Source organism: Rana temporaria, chromosome 6 (assembly GCF_905171775.1).
Source record: "Rana temporaria chromosome 6, aRanTem1.1, whole genome shotgun sequence".
Classification (NCBI taxonomy): domain Eukaryota; kingdom Metazoa; phylum Chordata; class Amphibia; order Anura; family Ranidae; genus Rana; species Rana temporaria.
The window spans coordinates 223,907,395-223,933,446 of record NC_053494.1 but is presented as its reverse complement, the minus strand read 5'-3'; the positions used below and the strand labels follow the sequence as shown (position 1 = coordinate 223,933,446).

At 49.8% G+C, this 26,052-nt stretch overlaps 1 protein-coding gene across 1 annotated transcript in view; it reads right to left on the bottom strand.

The window, feature by feature from the left end:
- Nucleotides 1–2,458: 2,458 nt before the first annotated feature.
- The window catches only part of DPP10 (dipeptidyl peptidase like 10), a 122,329-nt gene continuing 98,735 nt past the window's right edge, over nucleotides 2,459–26,052 (bottom strand). The window contains 7 exon segments of the mRNA XM_040358357.1: nucleotides 2,459–3,237; nucleotides 8,052–8,125; nucleotides 9,356–9,428; nucleotides 10,075–10,133; nucleotides 10,347–10,446; nucleotides 14,449–14,503; nucleotides 17,831–18,025. Of these exon segments, the coding sequence (XP_040214291.1) occupies nucleotides 3,100–3,237; nucleotides 8,052–8,125; nucleotides 9,356–9,428; nucleotides 10,075–10,133; nucleotides 10,347–10,446; nucleotides 14,449–14,503; nucleotides 17,831–18,025 (694 nt within the window). The 3' untranslated portion in view covers nucleotides 2,459–3,099.

Sequence of the window (26,052 nt, the reverse complement as noted above, 5' to 3'; positions counted from 1 at the left end):
CAGAACAGAGAAGGATTACAGCAACATCAAAGCAAAAACGAGCAATGAGGTTATGAAACCAGGACTGCAGTACGGTAAAGGAAGCTATTTAGCTAAAAAAAATTCCTTTAGTGACCCTTTTATACTTGTTATTACTAATACTATATGTACTCTCAAAGTACCTGAGCTATATTGCCTCTTATATGCAATTAATACATGTTACTACAAATACAATTTACTACGTGCTTGACAGAAGTATAAAATACTTATAGGCCTCATCCTAATTGTTGAACATGTTCGCTCTAACTTCTCTATGCTAGGGGTTGATGCTATTTCATAGCAACTCCCCTAGTGGCCTAAATGCATCTCTACATGCAAAGGTTGATATGATGTAGAGAACCCCCGAACTCCTGTTGCTAGGAGTGACGCCCGGGGTCCCTTACTGATAATCGCCTGCATGTGGTGGTGTATTGGGATATTGATCTTGAACTAATATTAAACGCTAAGCCTTGGTCGCATGTTGTAATGCGTCCATGCTTAGTAGCTCAACGCCTTTCTTTATGTGACACAGAGATGATGTAGAGATCCCCCAAACTCCTGTTGTGAGGAGTGACGCCTGGGGCCCAATATAGAGAATCGCATTGAATTCCTTGCTAAGCGCAGTTGTGGTTCACGCCGTTCACCAGTGCTGTCACAATGCCTAATGTACCTCCAGCCACAGAATACAAAGTTGTTTGCTGTCAGGTGAACGCCTGTCGGCTAATTTTTGGGGCCTGTAATGGCGACACTTACTTCTGTATCCGGTATTTCACCTAATACTTCTGCTAGGTCAGTGTCCATGTTGTGCGGAGCGAGTAAGAATTGTGTGGCTGAAAATATGACCTGAAGGTTTTCAATGTTCGCCTGCCATTAAAGTCAATGGGGCCCGCTGTGAACTTGCGGTTCGTGGACATTTGCGAATGTTCGTGGTTAGCGCTCGCAAACCGTCCCGTCGGATGTTCATCTATCACTAGTTCTCTGGTACGGTGTAGACTTGTCTGCAGAGCTTACTCTTCACATTACCAACCAGACTGAGTTCTCTTCCCCGACCCCCATCACGACCTTCATCTCCGAAACACTTCTTCTAATCAATGACACCACCTACTCACCCCTCCCATCGTATCTCTGATTTCACTACTCCCTCCTCATTGGCCAACCTTTTCACATACCACACCCCCTTCATTCAGTCATAAATGCTGTCATGAGACTCCTCCCTCTTACCAACCACTCAATGTCCTCCACCAATCCCTCCACTGGCCTCCATTCAGTGTCCTCCACCCCTCTCTACCAATCCCTCCACTGGTCTCCATTCAGTGTACTCCACCCCTCTCTACCAATCCCTCCACTGGTCTCCATTCAGTGTACTCCACCCCTCTCTACCAATCCCTCCACTGACCTCCATTCAGTGTCCTCCACCCCTCTCTACCAATCCCTCCACTGACCTCCATTCATTGTCCTCCACCCCTCTCTACCAATCCCTCCACTGGTCTCCATTCAGTGTCCTCCTCCCCTCTCTACCAATCCCTCCACTGACCTCTATTCAGTGTCCTCCACCCCTCTCTACCAATCCCTCCACTGACCTCCATTCAGTGTCCTCCACCCCTCTCTACCAATCCCTCCACTGGTCTCCATTCAGTGTCCTCCACCCCTCTCTACCAATCCCTCCACTGACCTCCATTCAGTGTCCTCCACCAATCCCTCCACTGGTCTCCATTCAGTGTACTCCACCCCTCTCTACCAATCCCTCCACTGGTCTCCATTCAGTGTACTCCACCCCTCTCTACCAATCCCTCCACTGACCTCCATTCAGTGTCCTCCACCCCTCTCCACCAATCCCTCCACTGGTCTCCATTCAGTGTCCTCCACCCCTCTCTACCAATCCCTCCACTGACCTCCATTCAGTGTCCTCCACCCCTCTCTACCAATCCCTCCACTGACCTCCATTCAGTGTCCTCCACCCCTCTCCACCAATCCCTCCACTGGTCTCCATTCAGTGTCCTCCACCCCTCTCTACCAATCCCTCCACTGACCTCCATTCAGTGTCCTCCACCCCTCTCTACCAATCCCTCCACTGACCTCCATTCAGTGTCCTCCACCCCTCTCTACCAATCCCTCCACTGGTCTCCATTCAGTGTCCTCCACCCCTCTCTACCAATCCCTCCACTGGTCTCCATTCAGTGTCCTCCACCCCTCTCTACCAATCCCTCCACTGGTCTCCATTCAGTGTCCTCCACCCCTCTCTACCAATCCCTCCACTGACCTCCATTCAGTGTCCTCCACCCCTCTCTACCAATCCCTCCACTGACCTCCATTCAGTGTCCTCCACCCCTCTCTACCAATCCCTCCACTGTCAGCATTGTATGATTACGGTTATTACGGACAATCTGGCGGATTGCGATATTCGGAGGGCGGTCTCCCCCACAGTGGTGCTCAGACACGTCTAAGAAAACATAATTTAATATCGATGTATTCATATATACAAGTGAGAAATTTACATTGGAAATAGAGCGTCAGATCGTTTGTATTTTAAGACAAATAAAACATTTCTCTTGTAAAATGAGAATCCGCAATCACAATCGTAACGGATAATTCAGTTCTCAGTGGAGCTTCCAGTACAGCTTGAAAAATAGAATTCTCCCCCCGAGCCGGAAGGACGCTCTTTGTTCTGTAGACATAGAAATGTTTTGACATTGCAAAAATTCACTTCCAAAAAGTGCTTTTCCGGAGATCGGGCATCGCGTGCCATGTGGCTCCACCCACAATCCTCTGCCAGGAGAAAATCCACCATCCAGGAAATTGCACTTGTTCAGGAAAAGTTGTCGGATGAGAGCTTTGGATGAGATCTGCTCTTGAAATGAAAGGTTAGTACAACGTCTTGGAGGAGGAACAAAATAAAACATGCACTACACTAATCGTATCCAAAACTGCCAATCCGGAATCGGAAATCCTTCGGAGGGCATCCGCAGGTTGGGATTTCCAGTGTGCTGATGTCAGACAGTCCCCACCCCCGAGGGCCTCTGGTGTCAGACAGTTCCTGCCCCTGAGGGCCGCTGAGGATATAGAAAATGTCTCATCTGCCCTTCATTCATCTTCTTCCACTTCCTGCAGTACCGCCTGCACATCCACCTGGGAACATTCACCAAAGAATCGCAGTAGTGTGCTGTAAAGGTGGAAGCGGCTCTTCTCTGATGAAATCATGTGGCCTTCATCCGGATAGATCTACAGGAAGAGAAAACAGATGTGAGGAAACTTCTGGAAACATTTTGCCACCTCCTAATGACCCCAGGCTAAGTCACCTGGCTTAGGGGTACAGGCAGTACTACTGTACTGGGCACAGCCCCACTGGGTGAATTGGGGGGCCTGGGCCATGTAGGGGCGCTTGGAGGACCGTGCTGCGAGGGAGAGGGAGGACCGTGCTGGGAAGGAGAGGGAGGACCATGCTGCGAGGGAGAGGGAGGACCGTGCTGGGAAGGAGATGGAGGACCGCACTGCGAAGGAGAGGGAGGACTGTGCTGCGAGGGAGAGGGAGGACCGTGCTGGGAAGGAGACTGGACCACGCTGGAAAGGAGAGGGAGGACCGTGCTGCGAGGGAGAGGGAGGACCGCGCTGGAAAGGAGAAGGAGGACCGTGCTGCGAGGGAGGACCATGCTGGGAAGGAGAGGGAGGACCGCGCAGGGAAGGAGAGGGAGGACCGCGCTGGGAAGGAGAGGGAGGACCGTGCTGGGAAGGAGAGGGAGGACCGTGCTGGGAAGGAGAGGGAGGACCGTGCTGGGAAAGAGAGGGATGACTGTACTGCGAGGGAGAGGGAGGACCGCGCTGGGAAGGAGAGGGAGGACCGCGCTGGGAAGGAGAGGGAGGACCGCGCTGGGAAGGAGAGGGAGGACTGCGCTGGGAGGGAGAGGGAGGACCGTGCTGAGAGGGAGGACTGTGCTGGGAAGGAGAGGGAGGACCGCGCTGGAAAGGAGAGGGAGGACCGTGCTGCGAGGAAAGACCGTGCTGGGAAGGAGAGGGAGGACCGTGCTGCGAGGCAGAGGGAGGACCGCGTTGGGAATGAGAGGGAGGACCGCGCTGGGACGTAGAGGAAGGACCGTGCTGCGAGGGAGAGGGAGGACCGCGCTGGGAAGGAGAGGGAGGACCGCGCTGGGAAGGAGAGGGAGGACCACACTGGGAAGGAGAGGGAGGACCGTGCTGCGAGGGAGAGGGAGGACCGCGCTGCGAGGGAGAGGGAGGACCGCGCTGCGAGGGAGAGGGAGGACCGCGCTGCGAGGGAGAGGGAGGACCGCGCTGCGAGGGAGAGGGAGGACCGTGCTGCGAGGGAGAGGGAGGACCGCGCTGCGAGGGAGAGGGAGGACCGTGCTGCGAGGGAGAGGGAGGACCGTGCTGGGAAGGAGAGGGAGGACAGTGCTGGGAAGGAGAGGGATGACCGTACTGAGAGGGAGAGGGAGGACCGCACTGGGAAGGAGAGGGAGGACCGTGCTGCGAGGGAGAGGGAGGACCGCGCTGGGAAGGAGAGGGAGGACCGTGCTGCGAGGGAGAGGGAGGACCACGCTGGGAAGGAGAGGGAGGACCGTGCTGCGAGGGAGGACCGTGCTGGGAAGGAGACAGAGGACCGTGCTGCGAGGGAGAGGGCGGACCATGCTGCGAGGGAGGACCGTGCTGCGAGGGAGAGGGAGGACCGCGCTGGGAAGGAGAGGGAGGAACGCACTGGGAAGGAGAGGGAGGACCGCGCTGGGAAGGAAAGGGATGACCGTGCTGCAAGGGAGAGGGAGGACCGTGCTGAGAGGGAGAGGGAGGACCGTGCTGCGAGGGAGAGGGAGGACCACGCTGGGAAGGAGAGGGAGGACCGCGCTGAGAAGGAGAGGGAGGACCGCGCTGGGAAGGAGAGGGAGGACAGCGCTGGGAAGGAGAGGAAGAACCGCTCTGGGAAGGAGGAGATCTTTAATATTCACGTGACTCTGGAACGTTAAAGTGGTTATGAACCTCGGTCATGAAATCTGAATAACACACATATATCTGTCGTGTTTACTTGTCTCTCTCCTAAGTTCTAGGTGTCGTTTCTCTCTGGTGCCTCTGTTGTCAGCATCAATCACTTCTGACAAGTTTTCACGACACATGAGATAAAATGGTGACGGGGGAGGAGAGCTGAGCACACAGCTTGTCTATTCACAACACAGCTCTTCATTCACTTTGTATCTATCTCCCGTCTGATCAATGTTTATAAACAATGTTACTTTGTATCTTTCTATCTCCCGTCTGATCAATGTTTATAAACAATGTTACTTTGTATCTCTCTCTCCCGTCTGATCAATGTTTATAAACAATGTTACTTTGTATCTCTCTATCTCCCGTCTGATCAATGTTTATAAACAATGTTACTTTGTATCTCTCTATCTCCTCTCTGATCAATGTTTATAAACAATGTTACTTTGTATCTCTCTATCCCCCGTCTGATCAATGTTTATAAACAATGTTACTTTGTATCTCTCTCTCTCCTGTCTGATCAATGTTTATAAACAATGTTACTTTGTATCTCTCTATCTCCCATCTGATCAATGTTTATAAACAATGTTACTTTGTATCTCTATCTTCCGTCTGATCAATGTTTATAAACAATGTTACTTTGTATCTCTCTATCTCCCGTCTGATCAATGTTTATAAACAATGTTACTTTGTATCTCTCTATCTCCCGTCTGATCAATGTTTATAAACAATGTTACTTTGTATCTTTCTATCTCCCGTCTGATCAATGTTTATAAACAATGTTACTTTGTATCTCTCTCTCCCGTCTGATCAATGTTTATAAACAATGTTACTTTGTATCTCTCTATCTCCCGTCTGATCAATGTTTATAAACAATGTTACTTTGTATCTCTCTATCTCCTCTCTGATCAATGTTTATAAACAATGTTACTTTGTATCTCTCTATCTCCTGTCTGATCAATGTTTATAAACAATGTTACTTTGTATCTCTCTCTCTCCTGTCTGATCAATGTTTATAAACAATGTTACTTTGTATCTCTCTATCCCCCGTCTGATCAATGTTTATAAACAATGTTACTTTGTATCTCTCTCTCTCCTGTCTGATCAATGTTTATAAACAATGTTACTTTGTATCTCTCTATCTCCCATCTGATCAATGTTTATAAACAATGTTACTTTGTATCTCTATCTTCCGTCTGATCAATGTTTATAAACAATGTTACTTTGTATCTCTCTATCTCCCGTCTGATCAATGTTTATAAACAATGTTACTTTGTATCTCTCTATCTCCTGTCTGATCAATGTTTATAAACAATGTTACTTTGTATCTCTCTATCTCCTGTCTGATCAATGTTTATAAACAATGTTACTTTGTATCTCTCTATCTCCTGTCTGATCAATGTTTATAAACAATGTTACTTTGTATCTCTATCTCCCGTCTGATCAATGTTTATAAACAATGTTACTTTGTATCTCTCTATCTCCCATCTGATCAATGTTTATAAACAATGTTACTTTGTATCTCTATCTCCCGTCTGATCAATGTTTATAAACAATGTTACTTTGTATCTCTCTATCTCCGTCTGATCAATGTTTATAAACAATGTTACTTTGTATCTCTCTATCTCCAGTCTGATCAATGTTTATAAACAATGTTACTTTGTATCTCTCTATCTCCTGTCTGATCAATGTTTATAAACAATGTTACTTTGTATCTCTCTATCTCCTGTCTGATCAATGTTTATAAACAATGTTACTTTGTATCTCTCTATCTCCTGTCTGATCAATGTTTATAAACAATGTTACTTTGTATCTCTCTCTCTCCCGTCTGATCAATGTTTATAAACAATGTTACTTTGTATCTCTCTATCTCCTGTCTGATCAATGTTTATAAACAATGTTACTTTGTATCTCTCTATCTCCCATCTGATCAATGTTTATAAACAATGTTACTTTGTATCTCTATCTCCCGTCTGATCAATGTTTATAAACAATGTTACTTTGTATCTCTCTATCTCCGTCTGATCAATGTTTATAAACAATGTTACTTTGTATCTCTCTATCTCCTGTCTGATCAATGTTTATAAACAATGTTACTTTGTATCTCTCTATCTCCCGTCTGATCAATGTTTATAAACAATGTTACTTTGTATCTCTCTATCTCCTGTCTGATCAATGTTTATAAACAATGTTACTTTGTATCTCTCTATCTCCTGTCTGATCAGTGTTTATAAACAATGTTACTTTGTATCTTTCTATTTCCCGTCTGATCAATGTTTATAAACAATGTTACTTTGTATCTCTCTCTCTCCCGTCTGATCAATGTTTATAAACAATGTTACTTTGTATCTCTCTATCTCCTGTCTGATCAATGTTTATAAACAATGTTACTTTGTATCTCTCTCTCTCCCGTCTGATCAATGTTTATAAACAATGTTACTTTGTATCTATCTCCCGTCTGATCAATGTTTATAAACAATGTTACTTTGTATCTCTCTATCTCCTGTCTGATCAATGTTTATAAACAATGTTACTTTGTATCTCTCTCCCGTCTGATCAATGTTTATAAACAATGTTACTTTGTATCTCTCTCTCCCGTCTGATCAATGTTTATAAACAATGTTACTTTGTATCTCTCTATCTCCCGTCTGATCAATGTTTATAAACAATGTTACTTTGTATCTCTCTATCTCCCGTCTGATCAATGTTTATAAACAATGTTACTTTGTATCTCTCTATCTCCTGTCTGATCAATGTTTATAAACAATGTTACTTTGTATCTCTCTATCTCCCGTCTGATCAATGTTTATAAACAATGTTACTTTGTATCTCTCTATCTCCTGTCTGATCAATGTTTATAAACAATGTTACTTTGTATCTCTCTATCTCCTGTCTGATCAATGTTTATAAACAATGTTACTTTGTATCTCTCTATCTCCTGTCTGATCAATGTTTATAAACAATGTTACTTTGTATCTCTCTATCTCCCGTCTGATTAATGTTTATAAACAATGTTACTTTGTATCTCATCTCTCCATCGGCTCTGCGCTCACCTGCGTCGTGTGGTTCACTCCCGCTTTGATCAGCTGTTTGATTAATTCGGCTGAATGCTGAAAATGGACTTTTGCTGCAGAAAACAGAAACAGAAAATCTTAGAGATGAAAAGTCACATGATGTACATCTGATCCAATCACAGTCGAGCTCTGCTACGGACCTGGCGGAGTCTATCAGTACTGCACTGTGCACACAGACTGAGGTGCTGACAGTGACCTCTCTGCTGGGGAGAACTGTAACGGAATGGCCCGTGACACCCAGAGACTTTTGAAGGATGGGGGGTACTCCTGTGCCAGCTTCACCAATGACTCTTGGGTCTAGGGTCATCCTGTGTCCATTAGGGGCATAGGATGACTGAGAACTGATATCTCGGATTACATGAGATGGGACATTAATGATAATTCATGTATTGCAGGAGATCTTGAAATATTACAAGTTGTTAATTCTGACCCCAACAGGTCAATAGGACAGTGATTCATTCAATGTGGTACATAGACTGTTGAGATGCTAATTAAGTCTACCTGGCTGTAATGATAAAAGCTTGCTGTGATTGCATTCTATTGTCTATTGTGTTAATTAAGCCTGGCTCCTAAGATATTTCATGGTGCTATGCTAACTAACCCTGTATTGTGTGAAAGTTCTATTGATGCTAATATGTGTTGTAAGTTAACACACTCTAAAGATGTCTGACCTTTCAGGTGTACTGGATTAGCATGTCAATTATGTTTACTAAAGGAATGTGTTTTGTGTAGCAGGTGAGGATAACTTATCACAGAGCCAGACCGTCTGGGTAATGATTAGTAATTAGCTCATGTGAATGTCATTATCTAACAGAATGTGTATTGAAGCCCCATTGTGTCATGTTGTGGGTGGAATTTAGTCATTGTCCAGATTTGGTTTCTAACTGTATATAACCAGCTGAGTTTACCATTAAAGTGTTCTTTCGTTTTGGAACCAGAGACAGAGCTGTGTGTGTCTCGTTTCTGGGGGAAATCCAATGGGTCCTGTCTGCTGGATTGTTGGAGTGTTGGATAAGCTGTCTTGGGTTGGTGGAATGGAATATCGTAAAAAGGTGGTAACCCCTGACCGTTACAAGAACCATCTGAGATTCCCCCAATCAGTATTGTCCCCCGATTTGCAGCCTCATCTTTCCCCCCCCCAAATCATCCAGTCATATGACCAACCAATACAAGGGGGGAATAGATATCGGTCTGCCGTTCTAGACCACAATGCAAAATTTGGGGGAGAATTACCAGAGAGGCAGCTGAACCCCAAGATGGGGCAGATTGTTGGGGTGACTCACCATCCGCCGTGCCGTGGATCAATAAGAGTTTTTTCTCTTTGAAGCCCTGAATGTTGTGCAGCACGCTGGACGCCTGCAGAGAGATATGTACAGCTGAACAAAGAGGAGGAGGAGGGGGAGGGGGAGGGGGAGGAGGAGGGGGAGGGGGAGGAGGAAGAAGAGGGGGAGGAGGAGGAAGAGGGGGAGGAGGAGGAGGGGGAGGAGGAGTGGAAGGAGGAGGAAGAGGGGAGGGGGAGGAGGAGGAAGAGGGAGAGGGGAGGAGGAGGAAGAGGGAGAGGGGAGGAGAAGGAGGAGGAGGAAGAGGGGGAGGGGCAGGAGGAAGAAGGAGAGGGTAGGAGAGGTGGAGGAAGAGGGAGAGGGGAGGGGGAGGGGAGGAGGAAGAAGGAGGAAGAGGGAGAGGGGAGGAGGAGGGAGAGAAGAGGAGGAGGAGGGAGGAAGAGGGGAGGAGGAGGAGGGGCAGAGATAATCAGAGGGGCACACTGCATAATAAGAGGACTGGGGGGCGACATTATGGAGAGAAGTAAGAGGAGGAGGGGGAGTAGGAGGGGAGGAGGAGCAGGAGGAGGGGAGGAGGGGCAGCGATAATTGGAGGGGCACACTGCATAATAAGAGTGGGAGGACTGGGGGGGGGGACATTATAGAGAGAAGTAAGAGGAGTACAGAAAAGGTGGATGGACTGAGAGAAGGGTGGGAAGTGGAGAGCAGCGTGGGGGTTTTACCTGATAGGTGTTCTCATCTGTGCTCGGCATCCCCAGGTATCGCTCGGAAAACGCAGACGCTGCAGGAAGAGAGAAGGACGGAATGTTAAAGTGGTGGAGACAATATCGTTTGATCTGGTCACGTCTTGTGTCCGGGAATTACAGCGGCGTGGACTCCATAGAACGTCATGTCAGGGATGGTGGAAACCACACCCACCCATATATATGGCACCAAAGTCACCGGCACGCTGTCCTGTATGTCTCCGGTCATTGTTCTTCTCCATGTCACCTACCATATAACCTCATGTCAGTGATCGGGGCCATCAGAGCTCCACATTTGAAGAGACGTTCGTTGGCCTTTAGGATCATAGACGCTATGTACCCTCCATAGCCCTGCCAAGGAAAATATCACCATTACCACCAATGATACAAACATACCCCTCAGTGTAACAGAATAAAGCCCCCAGAAACCCTCCAGCACCCGCATGGACCCCAGTCCCGGAGAAATCCGAAAATATTCCATCCTAACAAAGAGAGTAGAAAATAAAGTGACTTACCGTAAGATCCTTTTCTTGGCGCCCCCTACAGGACACGGGAGGAATATTCAGCCACATTGGGTTATACCGCTGCCTGACGGAGATTGGACACTGACCAACCAGAGCTTGGCATCCCGGTATAGCCCCTCCCACTCCCAGCATGCCTCTGTTTTGTAGCAAGCAATATAGGGGGTGGATCATAAGAAAAACAGGGGCGGGGCCCGAGTCCCGTAATGTTCCCCAAGAAAAGGATTTTATGGTCGGCCAGAAATCCTATTTTCTTTGTCACACTTTCTCTCCTGAATGTACAGAATATAATATAACTGGATCCTGACATTTATAGGGAAAGGTGATCCGGGGAAAATCCGATGGCCTCTCGGGGGATCAGGAAGGAATTTTTCCCCTGCTGTAGATAATTGGATGATACTCTGCTGGGGGTTTTCGCCTTCCTCTGGATCATCGCTGGGTGAAGGATCGAGTACACGGGATTGCATTTTATTTTTGGTTGAACTTGATGGTCTTTTTTCGACCAGACTCACTATGTACTAACTATTACAGGACACAGGATGGGGGTTCAGCTACACGATGGGGACAAACTGGGAAAAGAAGCCGCTCCAGGCGTCGGGGTCACAAAAAATCTTCTCCTCCTCAAATTGATGGTGTCGGCTCAGTATGCAAAATAATAGAAAAGAGTTCGATCCGGATGGCCGCACTCCAACAACCATTTCTTAAAAACCAAACAGCAAAAGATGCAATTCCACAGCTGACATGTTTCACACCGTAACGACTTCTTCCTCATATCTGGAGGAAGCACCGCGGTGTGAAACATGTCAGCTGTGGAATTGCATCTTTTGCTGTTTGGTTTTTAAAAAATGGTCGTTGGAGTGCGGCCACCCGGATCGAATTCTTTTCTATATAGAAGATTGGGACGTCCAAAAATGGTCCCACTGAGTGGTGGGGAGAAGAGCAAATGAACAGCCAACAAGCCCATGAAAACCAACAAAGGTAACAGGTGGGGCTCAATACAGCCTACAGAGCCGCCTGAAGAACCTTCTAACAAGAGCTGCCATCAAATGAGGCCTGAAGGTCCAACTGGTAAAAACCCAATCAAAGTGTCACCAGAAGACTGGGCAGCAGCCTTAAAAATCTGACAGACATGGGGGGGGGGGGGGGGGTTTACTAAAAGCCAATAGACTGTGCACCTTGCAAGTGCCGTCGCTCCAGAGCTTAGTAGATGAGGCAATTGTATAAAAAACAGCCAATCACAAGCAAGTAAAATAAAAGAAAATAATTATTTGGCTTGCAAATGATTGGATAATGGGAGTCAACAGAGCTTCCCCCCCCTTCATTTATTAATGCCTGAGAGGAGAAGGAGGAACCAGAGAGTGCGACTGTTGTACGGAAAATGGACCTGAGCAGCGCGTCCTTCATCCAGACAATGGAGGGAAAACTCCGGAAGAGGGCGGTGGGGTAAAGTCCTGACTATGGGGAAAGAGACAATGGGCCTCAGTGCAACCTAACTTTGTGTAGCACCAGAAATGTTTCTTTACAGTTAAAGCAGTAGTAAACCGTAGCAAAAAAAAAGAAATAAATTGGGCCCTGGCAGTTTAAAGTGGAGGTTCACCCGGAAATGTAAATTTTTAACCTTAGGTTGAGGCTCATTTTGTGAAGGGGAATCGGGTGTTTTTTTTACAATTGAAGCCGTACTTACCGTTTTAGAGAGCGATCTTCTCCGCCGCTTCCGGGTATGGGCTGCGGGACTGGGCATTCCTATTTGATTGACAGTCTTCCGACGGTCGCATACATCGCGTCACGATTTTCCGAAAGTAGCCGAACGTCGGCTTCTTTTGGCTACTCGTGGCGCGATGTATGCGACCATCGTAAGCCTTTCAAATAGGAACGCCCAGTCCCGAAGACCATACCCGGAAGCAGCGGAGAAGATCGCTCTCTAAAACGGTAAGTACTGCTTCGTTTAAAAAAAAAACTAGCCGATTCCCCTTCACAAAATGAGCCTCAATCTAAGGTTAAAACATTTTCGGGTGAACTCCCGCTTTAAAGTGGTTGTAAACCCCATTCATGAAATCTAACCTGGGCACATCTATCTGTACTGTTTACTTATCTCTATTCAAAGCTCTAAGTGCCGTGTCTTTCTGCTGCTCCCTTCCTCTGTTATTACTTCTGAAGTTCTCCGACACACAAGATAACATAATATTGGCGAGTTTGGGGACATGGAGGTGGCAAAATGAAATTCCAGCTTACAGCCTCTAAGATTCCACATTCTGGACTCAAATCTCAGCAATGTCCGGTGATCAGATGGTGGCAAAGGCCAGAAGATGCCCCCCCACACACACAACATGCGGGTACACAGAGAACACACAGGTTCATATCACCGTAAATCAAACATTCCCAACACCCCGTACATATATCAAACAGTAAAGAAGGGAAGGTCACTTAACAGAGGGGAATCGCTACGTAGGTCAGGCTCCGCCCCCGAACCGCACTGTTCTTGCGGCAGAAGCCGATTTTGTCAGAAATAAGAGTGTCAGTAAGAAGTGAGTGGAACAGGCAAAGTACCTTAATATCAGCACCAGTGAGAGAAGAGAACGTAGCAGTAAAATAAGGAGAGAGTACAAGGGGGAGGGGAGAAACAGAAAGAAGGGGGGGCGGGGGGTGCGATATTACCACCCTCCAGTCACATCCACCCCACTTGGGGAGTTCAGAGTCGATCCTCTCAGGGGGGCAAGCTACTAGCTGTCCATATTCCTCAGGGAAGTAGAATTCCATGTTTTGGAACATTTCTTGTGTAGGCCTCTTTCCGTAGCTCCTTTACCCTCTTCAACCAACCGGCCACCGATGGAGGCGGAGTCTGACCCCCCACACTTTTATAATAGGGGGGCACCCTCACTAAGAGTAGGACTGAGGTACCCGGGACGTATGGTGGAATGGAGCTCCAGGGCCACACTTGGATTGAAATCTGTCCGGTTCCGGCTGCTTTAGAAGGAACTTCCAGCCTTTTAGTCTTGTTAGGAGAGGAGATGGGCGGATCCTCAATCCCGAAGGTTTAGCCGTCACCATACTGGGCTGTACAGGAGAGGTTGTGGGGGGCCAGGGGGCTCTATAGAGCCCAGGCTGGTTACCATGGCATGGCTGACATAGGTCGCTCCAGACTGCATCTATAGGGGCCAAAATTAAATCCTAAAGTTTGGGAGAGACGTCAATACAAGACGACCCCCGAGGAGCAGGTCCTCCAAACCAGACAACGAGCATCCTCGTCCTCCTCAGCTAGAAGGAAATCATAGAGGGACTCTGGAGAGGGGCGGGGCATGGTGTAAGGGGGGCGTGACTTAGGGGTGTGTGGTGTAGGGGAGCGTGACATAGGGGTGTGTGGTGTAGGGGAGCTTGGGTTGCAGGGGAGCGTGACGTAGGGGTGTGTGGCGTAGGGGAGCGTGGGTTGCAGGGGAGCGTGACGTAGGGGTGTGTGGCGTAAGGGGGGCGTGACTTAGGGGTGTGTGGCGTAGGGCAGCGTGGGTTGCAGGGGAGCGTGACATAGGGGTGTGTGGCGTAGGGCAGCGTGGGTTGCAGGGGGGTGTGACGTAGGGGTGTGTGGCGTAGGGGGCTTGACGTAGGGGTGTGTGGCGTAAGGGGGGCGTGACTTAGGGGTGTGTGGCGTAGGGCAGCGTGGGTTGCAGGGGAGCGTGACATAGGGGTGTGTGGCGTAGGGCAGCGTGGGTTGCAATGGGGTGCCCATTGTGGCCTCTCCATTCTGAGTCAGATAACATGGCTGAGATTTCCCCCATAATCTCCTCAGACAACCCCTCCCCCCATCACCATTTTTATAATTCCATAGATTGGGCGTTACCTTCCCGAATATGCTGAGTCTGTTGGGGTCAATGTACGGCTCCCGCAGCACCGACCTGCCAGATGACAAAGAGAAGAGGAAATCATGGAGGAAGGGTTAGTGTGTTACACATCTATGGAGAGAGAAGGGGGAAGGATATAATGTTACACACATGAATGGGGAGATATCAGGGGAACCGTCCTATTGTTACACTCATAGGGGGAGACATTAGGGGAACAGTTCTGGTGTAACATACAGGTGCAGGAAATGGGGGAAACATTTAAGTGTTGCACACATATATATATATGAGATAACATGACATCTGACATGAATATTCAGCCACCCAAACCTCCTTCTCCACCATAAATATCTCCATTAAAACCCTAAACAGAATTTATTACCAGCAGGGGTGGTAATAAAGAAAGACTTATACAGAGTCCGGACCGCATGCAGGAGCAGAGCCTGGACCGCATGCAGGAGCAGAGCCTGGACCGCATGCAGGAGCAGAGCCTGGACCGCATGCAGGAGCAGAGCCTGGACCGCATGCAGGAGCAGAGCCTGGACCGCATGCAGGAGCAGAGCCTGGACCGCATGCAGGAGCAGAGCCTGGACCGCATGCAGGAGCAGAGCCCGGACCGCATGCAGGAACAGAGCCCGGACCGCATGCAGGAACAGAGCCTGGACCGCATGCAGGAGCAGAGCCCGGACCGCATGCAGGAACAGAGCCCAGACCGCATGCAGGAACAGAGCCCGGACCGCATGCAGGAACAGAGCCCGGACCGCATGCAGGAACAGAGCCCGGACCGCATGCAGGAACAGAGCCTGGACCGCATGCAGGAGCAGAGCCTGGACCGCATGCAGGAACAGAGCCTGGACCGCATGCAGGAGCAGAGCCTGGACCGCATGCAGGAGCAGAGCCTGGACCGCATGCAGGAGCAGAGCCTGGACCGCATGCAGGAACAGAGCCCGGACCGCATGCAGGAACAGAGCCCGGACCGCATGCAGGAACAGAGCCCGGACCGCATGCAGGAACAGAGCCCGGACCGCATGCAGGAACAGAGCCTGGACCGCATGCAGGAGCAGAGCCCGGACCGCATGCAGGAACAGAGCACAGACCTGCACATCATATACTGGAGGAGAAGAATGAAGACTTTCTAAATACAGAAACCACCACAACAAAAAACTACCAGGATGGAGCCAGGACTACACAGTGTGCCCTCCCTATGTCCTCCCCCATACAGTGCCCATCATCTACAGTGTGCCCTCCCCATGTCCTCCCCCATACAGTGCCCATCATCTACAGTGTGCCCTCCCCGTGTCCTCCCCCATACAGTGCCCATCATCTACAGTGTGCCCTCCTTATGTCCTCCCCCATACAGTGACCATCATCTACAGTGTGCCCTCCCTATGTCCTCCCCCATGTGGTGCCCATCATCTACAGTGTGCCCTCCCTATGTCCTCCCCCATACAGTGCCCATCATCTACAGTGTGCCCTCCCTATGTCCTCCCCCATGTGGTGCCCATCATCTACAGTGTGCCCTCCCCGTGTCCTCCCCCATACAGTGCCCATCATCTACAGTGTGCCCTCCTTATGTCCTCCCCCATACAGTGACCATCATCTACAGTGTGCCCTCCCTATGTCCTCCCCCATGTGGTGCCCATCATCTACAGTGTGCCCTCCCTATGTCCTCCCCCATACAGTGCCCATCATCTACAGTGTGCCCTCCCTATGTCCTCCCACATGTGGTGCCCATCATCTACAGTGTGCCCTCCCTATGTCCTCCCCCATGTGGTGCCCATCATCTACAGTGTGCCCTCCCCATGTCCTCCCCCATACAGTGCCCATCATCTACAGTGTGCCCTCCCCGTGTCCTCCCCCATACAGTGCCCATCATCTACAGTGTGCCCTCCCTATGTCCTCCCCCATACAGTGACCATCATCTACAGTGTGCCCTCCCTATGTCCTCCCCCATGTGGTGCCCATCATCTACAGTGTGCCCTCCCTATGTCCTCCCCCATACAGTGCCCATCATCTACAGTGTGCCCTCCCTATGTCCTCCCACATGTGGTGCCCATCATCTACAGTGTGCCCTCCCTATGTCCTCCCCCATGTGGTGCCCATCATCTACAGTGTGCCCTCCCCATGTCCTCCCCCATACAGTGCCCATAATCTACAGTGTGCCCTCCCTGTGTCCTCCCCCATACAGTGCCCATCATCTACAGTGTGCCCTCCTTATGTCCTCCCCCATACAGTGACCATCATCTACAGTGTGCCCTCCCTATGTCCTCCCCCATGTGGTGCCCATCATCTACAGTGTGCCCTCCCTATGTCCTCCCCCATACAGTGCCCATCATCTACAGTGTGCCCTCCCCATGTCCTCCCCCATACAGTGCCCATCATCTACAGTGTGCCCTCCCTATGTCCTCCCCCATACAGTGCCCATCATCTACAGTGTGCCCTCCCTATGTCCTCCCCCATACAGTGCCCATCATCTACAGTGTGCCCTCCCCATGTCCTCCCCCATACAGTGCCCATCATCTACAGTGTGCCCTCCCCCATACAGTGCCCATCATCTACAGTGTGCCCTCCCCATGTCCCCCCCCATACAGTGCCCATCATCTACAGTGTGCCCTCCCCATGTCCTCCCCCATACAGTGCCCATCATCTACAGTGTGCCCTCCCCCATACAGTGCCCATCATCTACAGCGTGCCCTCCCCATATCCCCCCCCCCCCATACAGTGCCTATCATCTACAGTGTGCCCTCCCCATGTCCTCCCCCATACAGTGCCTATCATCTACAGTGTGCCCTCCCTATGTCCTCCCCCATGTGGTGCCCATCATCTATAGTGTGCCCTCCCCATGTCCTCCCCCATACAGTGCCTATCATCTACAGTGTGCCCTCCCCATGTCCTCCCCCATACAGTGCCCATCATCTACAGTGTGCCCTCCCCCATACAGTGCCCATCATCTACAGTGTGCCCTCCCCATGTCCCCCCCCATACAGTGCCCATCATCTACAGTGTGCCCTCCCCATGTCCTCCCCCATACAGTGCCCATCATCTACAGTGTGCCCTCCCCCATACAGTGCCCATCATCTACAGCGTGCCCTCCCCATATCCCCCCCCATACAGTGCCTATCATCTACAGTGTGCCCTCCCCATGTCCTCCCCCATACAGTGCCTATCATCTACAGTGTGCCCTCCCTATGTCCTCCCCCATACAGTGCCCATCATCTACAGTGTGCCCTCCCCATATCCCCCCCCATACAGTGCCCATCATCTACAGTGTGCCCTCCCTATGTCCTCCCCCATACAGTGCCCATCATCTACAGTGTGCCCTCCCTATGCCCTCCCCCATGTGGTGCCGTTACACAGAGAGCAAAGAGATGTAACAATTCTCACTCTACAGCAGCTATGTGGTCCTTCACTTCCACCGATCCAAGTCCACGGTGCACCTCCTGCAGGATCTTCAGCCCCTGGAATCCGCTCCCTCGCCCATCGAAGCGCCCCACAATCACATTATCCGAGTTTATCAGCACCGAATCCCAATCCACGTGGAACTTGTCTGTAACCAGCTGACTCCCCGGAGACTCGTCCCTGGAAGAGGAAATATGGAGAGAAGTCAACGGGACGTCATTATGAGGACCTATGTCCTTCTATTATACAGATCTGCCCATCCACGTACATAGAGATCACCCCATCCACGTATATAGAGATCTCCCCATCCACGTACACAGAGATCTCCCCATCCACGTACACAGAGATCACCTTATCCACGTACATAGAAATCTCCCCATCCACGTATATAGAGATCTCCCCATCCACGTACAGAGATCTCCCCATCCACGTACATAGAGATCTCCCCATCCACGTACATAGAGATCACCCCATCCACATACATAGAAATCTCCCCATCCACGTACACAGAGATCTCCCCATCCACGTACACAGAGATCTCCCCATCCCCGTACACAGAGATCTCCCCATCCACGTACATAGAGATCTCCCCATCCACGTACACAGACATCTCCCCATCCACGTACACAGACATCTCCCCATCCACGTTGTAACGGCTACCCACTGGTAGTGAGGGGTATCGGCCGTTGGAGACGTCCTTTTCCCTGGCAAGCTGCGATATGCAGGTACCGCCGGTATATCCCATCGAACGCTCTTCCAAGAAACGAGACGTGCTACGTTTGAAGGGTCAAGTAGACTGACTTTATTTGGCATATTTCACCTGCTTATATCTGGTTACAACTGTTACAAGAACAATGACAGTTTCCGCCCTCCCCTTTTCCCAGTAGGGGGCTTCAACACAGACCCCCTGAAACAATGACATCTCCTTGAATTAATCACTTGGCCAGTTTCTAGACGCTTCGGCACCTCACCCCACTTAACATTTCCTGGCCAGGCACATAGAATTCAATTAACCTTTAAAACAATTATCACTCACACATAATCCCCATCAGCATACACCTCACAGGGGGGCTGTTTACCTGCACACAAAAGAGGGTTCATTAGCATTCCAGCAATGAAAGAGACTTGTCCAGTTAACCCTTTGAGCTCAGAATACAATGTGGTACCTTCACTTGTGACAAGCCATGCAGTTCCTTGTAGTCCCCCTGCACGAAGATTATAACTGTCTCGGCAGCATGCCTGTGTCCGTTACACTACTCCCCCTTTGTGGAACACTCCGGCAGACCCGGATTGATCCTTTTCGGATCAACTTGGGGATGTCCGGTCTGCTGTTAGGGTAAAAGTTCCGTTTGCCTGGACAGTCCGTCGGCCTTCCCATTGGCTTACCATGTCGGTAGCTGATGGTGACGGTGAAGAATAGAATTCAATTCTGGAACAGTCACTTGCTTTGCTCTCTCAATGGCTCCCAAAACCTGTTGCTGATGCTCTTGGGACAGATACGGCACCACCTGGATGCAAATCCCATTTAATCTTTTGACAATTTCCGCCTGTTTGTGCATTTCAATGTTCAAGCCACGGGACATCTCATAATACGTGACATAGTGTCGTTGCATCTCTGATTTCTCACTGGCCAACTTGTCACATTCCCATTTTAGACTGTGATATTGTGCCGGATCTACAGTACATGTCGGGGAAGGTAGTCTTACCCGGTTCTCAGCAGCAAGCGGGTTGATTCCAGCAACGCGGGTGGTCACGGGACAAGCAGCAGCAGGTGTAGGTAAATAAGCCGAAGTCAGAGGGCCAATGTCGTTGCCCAGCACCACCTCGGCAGGTAGGTTGTCCATGATACCAACTGTGGTCTTTCCTGACCCGGCTCCCCAGTCTAAGTGCACCCGGGTGGTGGGTACGTGAAATACAGCACCCCCTGCGACCCGGACGGCAACTGTGCGAGTGGACACGTTCTCTGGCTTCACCAGATGTTTTTGAATCAGAGTGATAGTAGTCCCGGAATCTCTTAGGCCTTGTGCTACTTGTCCATTCACTCGTACCTCCTGACGGTGATGCTGACGGTTATCCGGAGAGGCCGCTTGTATTGGGTCTGCCTCATACCAAATTCCCAGACATTCCTCAGGGCCCCCCTCGGTCTCCAGGCAGTGGGCCGCAGAGGGACGTGATGGAGTGACCTCTGTGTTAGGTTCTGTGCGTCTCCAATTGTTATTTGTAGCTCTCAAAGGGCAATAACGAGCAATATGTCCCGTGTCGCTGCAGTGATGGCACGTCACCCTAGGCGAATCCCGGGGGTAGTTGTTAGGCCCCTGAGGACGTGGTGGGACTGGAGCCCGAAACTCTGGGCATGGGGTGACGGTTGGAGTACGCAGTTCTACCTTATGAGCCAGCCGTGTAGTACCCTGGCTTACTTTCCTTGTCTCCGCGTACTCATCTGCTAGCCGAGCCGCCTCGTTTAAGTTAGCGGGACGGCGATCTCGTACCCAGTCTTGTATGTCTGCGGCCAGGTCTTGGAAGAAATGTTCCATTAGGAACAGCTGCAATACTTCCTCCCCGGTGTTGGCCTTGCACCCTTGGACCCAAAGCGATGCCACCCTTTGTAACTGGTTGGCCCATTCCATGTGGGAGTCCACAGCCATCTTCTTGGACTCCCGGAAGCGCCGGCGGTAGGCTTCTGGCGTTACGGCATATCGGGTTAGCAGCGCCTTTTTAACTTGCTGGTATTGTAAAATATCCTCTGGAGTGAGAGCCCGAAAGGCTTCATTGGCTTTGCCCGACAATTTCCCCGACAAAATAGTGACCCATTGGTCTGGTGGGACCTGGTGTAGTGAGCACTGCCTCTCAAAGTCCGCCAAATATCCATCGATTTCCTCCTCACTTTCTACAAAAGCTTTGAATGCAGTGAACGGTATTTTCTTTCCTGTAGCAGCAGGTGGGGGGGTAGGAACTGCAGGTGTAATGGGCTGTCTCGCTCTTACCAGTTCCAGTTCTTGTCCCCTCTTCGTTTGTATTTCTTCCCTTGCTTCCCGGAACAGCTGGTTGATTAGTTCCACGGACGTTTCTGGATACAAGGATAATCTCCGCTGTACAATCCCAGTAATTACATCTTCTTTGCTGACCGGTGCAAGGGGCTCCGTTCCTTCCATGGATCCATCCATTTCGTCCAGCTCCAGCAGGTCAGCTATCAGCTCCCTCCGTGGTCTGTTGCTGGCGCTCCTACCACGAATCTCCAATAGATCTTTCAGTGTGGATCTTTTCAGCCTGGCGTACTGCGACTCCATTCAAAACTTGCTCTTTGGATAAAAGGACCATCCCACTGCTACCAACCAATGTAACGGCTACCCACTGGTAGTGAGGGGTATCGGCCGTTGGAGACGTCCTTTTCCCTGGCAAGCTGCGATATGCAGGTACCGCCGGTATATCCCATCGAACGCCCTTCCAAGAAACGAGACGTGCTACGTTTGAAGGGTCAAGTAGACTGACTTTATTTGGCATATTTCACCTGCTTATATCTGCTTACAACTGTTACAAGAACAATGACAGTTTCCGCCCTCCCCTTTTCCCAGTAGGGGGCTTCAACACAGACCCCCTGAAACAATGACATCTCCTTGAATTAATCACTTGGCCAGTTTCTAGACGCTTCGGCACCTCACCCCACTTAACATTTCCTGGCCAGGCACATAGAATTCAATTAACCTTTAAAACAATTATCACTCACACATAATCCCCATCAGCAGACACCTCACAGGGGGCTGTTTACCTGCACACAAAAGAGGGTTCATTAGCATTCCAGCAATGAAAGAGACTTGTCCAGTTAACCCTTTGAGCTCAGAATACAATGTGGTACCTTCACTTGTGACAAGCCATGCAGTTCCTTGTAGTCCCCCTGCACGAAGATTATAACTGTCTCGGCAGCATGCCTGTGTCCGTTACACACGTACATAGAGATCTGCCCATCCACGTACATAGAGATCTCCCCATCCCCGTACATAGAGATCTGCCCATCCACGTACATAGAGATCACCCCATCCCCGTATATAGAGATCTGCCCATCCCCGTACATAGAGATCTCCTCATCCCCATACATAGAGATCTGACCATCCACGTACATAGAGATCACCCCATCCCCGTATATAGAGATCTGCCCATCCCCGTACATAGAGATCTCCCCATCCCCATACATAGAGATCTGACCATCCACGTACATAGAGATCACCCCACCCACGTACATAGAGATCACCTTATCCACGTACATAGAGATCTCCCCATCCACGTACATAGAGATCTCCCCATCCACGTACATAGAAATCTCCCCATCCATGTACATAGAAATCTCCCCATCCACGTACATAGAGATCACCTTATCCACGTACATAGAGATCTCCCCATCCACGTACATAGAGATCTCTCCATCCACGTACATAGAGATCTCCCCATCCACGTACATAGAGATCTCCCCATCCACGTACATAGAGATCTCCCCATCCACGTACACAGAGATCTCCCCATCCACGTACACAGAGATCTCCCCATCCACGTACATAGAAATCTCCCCATCCACGTACACAGAGATCTCCCCATCCACGTACAGAGATCTCCCCATCCACGTACATAGAGATCTCCCCATCCACATACAGAGATCTCCCCATCCACGTACATAGAGATCTCCCCATCCACGTACATAGAGATCACCCCATCCACGTACATAGAGATCACCCCATCCACGTACATAGAGATCACCCCATCCACATACATAGAAATCTCCCCATCCACGTACATAGAGATCACCCCATCCACGTACATAGAGATCACCTTATCCACGTACATAGAAATCTCCCCATCCACGTACATAGAGATCACCCCATCCACGTACATAGAGATCACCTTATCCACGTACATAGAAATCTCCCCATCCACGTACATAGAAATCTCCCCATCCACGTACATAGAGATCTCCCCATCCACGTACATAGAGATCACCCCATCCACGTACATAGAGATCACCCCATCCACATACATAGAAATCTCCCCATCCACGTACATAGAGATCACCCCATCCACGTACATAGAGATCACCTTATCCACGTACATAGAAATTTCCCCATCCACGTACATAGAAATCTCCCCATCCACGTACATAGAGATCTCCCCATCCACGTACATAGAGATCACCTTATCCACGTACATAGAGATCTCCCCATCCACGTACATAGAAATCTCCCTATCCACGTACATAGAAATCTCCCCATCCACGTACATAGAGATCTCCCCATCTACGTACATAGAGATCTCCCCATCCACGTACATAGAGATCACCCCATCCACGTACATAGAGATCTCCCCATCCACGTACATAGAGATCTCCTCATCCACGTACATACTGTAGAGATCTCCCCATCCCTGTACATAGAGATCTGCCCATCCACGTACATAGAGATCACCCCATCCACGTACATAGAGATCACCCCATCCACGTACATAGAGATCTCCCCATCCACGTACATAGGCAATATGGTGGCCCTCCTGAAGACTGGGTTGGAGAGGAAATATGGTTGCCCTCCTGCAGACTGGGTTAGAGAGGGAATATGGTGGCCCTCCTGAAGACTGGGTTGGGGGGAAATATGGTGGCCATCCTGCAGACTGAGTTGGAGAGGGAATATGGTGGCCCTCCTGCAGACTGGGTTGGAGAGGGAATATGGTGGCCCTCCTGCAGACTGGGTTGGAGAGGGAATATGGTGGCCCTCCTGCAGACTGGGTTGGAGAGGGAATATGGTGGCCCTCTTGTAGACTGGGTTGGAAAAGGGAATATGGTGGCCCTCCTGAAGACTGGGTTGGAGTGGAAATATGGTGGTCCTCCTGAAGACTGGGTTGGAGAGGGAATATGGTGGTCCTCTTGCAGACTGGGTTGGAGAGGGAATATGGTGGTCCTCACGTAGACTGGGTTAGAAAGGGAATATGGTGGCCCTCCTGCAGACTGGGTTGGAGAAGCTCCTTCACTTGAGACAGAAATAATTATAAACAACAGAAATCTATGAAGATAAATGAATGCCACCTTTTCAGACTGCAGGAATTTTGTATGATTGTATTACGATGACACAGAGATCACCCCATCCATGTACACAGAGAGCTTCACATCCACGTCCATAGAGATCTCCCCATCCACATCCATAGAGATCTCCCCATCCACAGAGATCTCCCCATCCACATCCATAGAGATCTCCCCATCCATAGAGATCTCCCCATCCACGTACATAGGAAATATGGTGGTCCTCCTGCAGACTGGGTTGGAGAGGGAATATGGTGACCCTCCTGCAGACTGAGTTGGAGAGGGAATATGGTGGCCCTCCTGCAGACTGGGTTGGAGAGGGATTATGGTGGCCCTTCTGTAGACTGGGTTGGAGAGGGATTTTGGTGGCCCTTCTGCAGACTGGGTTGGAGAGGGAATATGGTGGCCCTCCTGCAGACTGGGTTGGAGGGGGAATATGGTGGCCCTCCTGAAGACTGGGTTTGAGAGGGAATATGGTGGCCCTTCTGCAGACTGGGTTGGAGAGGGAATATGGTGGTCCTCCTGCAGACTGGGTTGGAGAGGGAATATGGTGGCCCTCTTGTAGACTGGGTTGGAAAAGGGAATATGGTGGCCCTCCTGAAGACTGGGTTGGAGAGGGAATATAAATAAAAATATAAAAAGCCGCGCCACTGGAGAGGGAATATGGTGGCCCTTCTGAAGACTGGGTTGGAGAGGGAATATGGTGGCCCTCTTGTAGACTGGGTTGGAAAAGGGAATATGGTGGCCCTCCTGAAGACTGGGTTGGAGAGGGAATATGGTGGCCCTCCTGAAGACTGGGTTGGAGAAGCTCCTTCACTTGAGACAGAAATAATTCTCAACATAAATCTATGAAGATAAATGAATGCCACCTTTTAGACTGCAGGGACTTTGTATGATTGTATTACGATGACTTGTCTGGTGGAGACAAAGCCAAACACCTGAAGACAAAGCATATGTAATGTACTTTGTGTGAACCGGGCTGGGGACTGGTGCCGAACGGTACGGTCTGGGTGGGCACAGAGTCACCAAGCTCGTCTAGGTGGCTAGTTCTTTAATTTGCTAATGTTTATGTTGGCTGTTCCTTAGTTATATCTGATTCCTGTATACGGTTTGCATTGTTTAGGATAATGTGATCAGGCCCTTCCTGGTCTGGTGTGGTATATATTCTGTGTAAATTATCAATAAAGAGAGTTCCAGTCTGCACCTGAGCTAGTGTCGTCTAGTCTTGGGTACTCAGCTATAATACCCAATTCCCGGATCCAGACTGGAGGAAGCTTTATCTTGACAGATGCACCCATGCTAGGTGGTAGGCGGTTCCGTCAAATTTTTTGGCAAGCAGAGGAACGCTTCCTGCAGTCTGGGACATCCAACCCACCACTGGGATCTGAGGTCCTGATAGCAGAAGACGAGAGATACAGATACCAGCCGCCATGGAAGAGGAACTTCGTAAGGAGACTGCAGGAGATGCGCATACAGCACAGAGGACCAGAGTCAGTGCAGGTCCTGCTGGGATGGTCTGACTGCCCGCTGGGTACTCCGGAAGGAAGAGCTGGACCGAGTGTAGCACTGCCAGGGAAGAGTTCTCCCCTCCACCCAGGAAATTTACCCCCCATGTACATAGAGACCTCCCACGAGTACAGAGAAATATCATTCCGCATCTAACAATATCAGTCCAGCACACGCAGCCCACTGGTCCCACACAACAGAGGGGAACGAGCCCCAAACATCCCTACTGCGGACTGACGCACTACCTCTGCTGGAGGTCAGGTCCAAGCATTAACTACCCTTTCAGTAAAACAATACTAAGGTTGGTTTTCTCCTTTCCTCCTGCAGAGAAATGTACGCAGTTCTAGATTTAAAATAAAATCCTGCGCCTAAAAGTCCATAAATCTCACAAGACACCCGAAATGTGATGACGTGTATACAGTTGTTGGTGAGATAATATTCCTCCACTGACACCACAGCACCGCGGGCCTCTTACCCTCAAGTGTGGACCACTAAAACCCTCAGAGAACGTCTCGACACACAAAAAAGTCCAGGCTCCATCCAATGCGTTTTGTCCAATCAGACGTCATCAGGGTGGAGCCTGGACATGACACGTCACGCTGCTGTATGAACGGACCGCGGCATAAGCTTTTATAAATGACACGCTTGA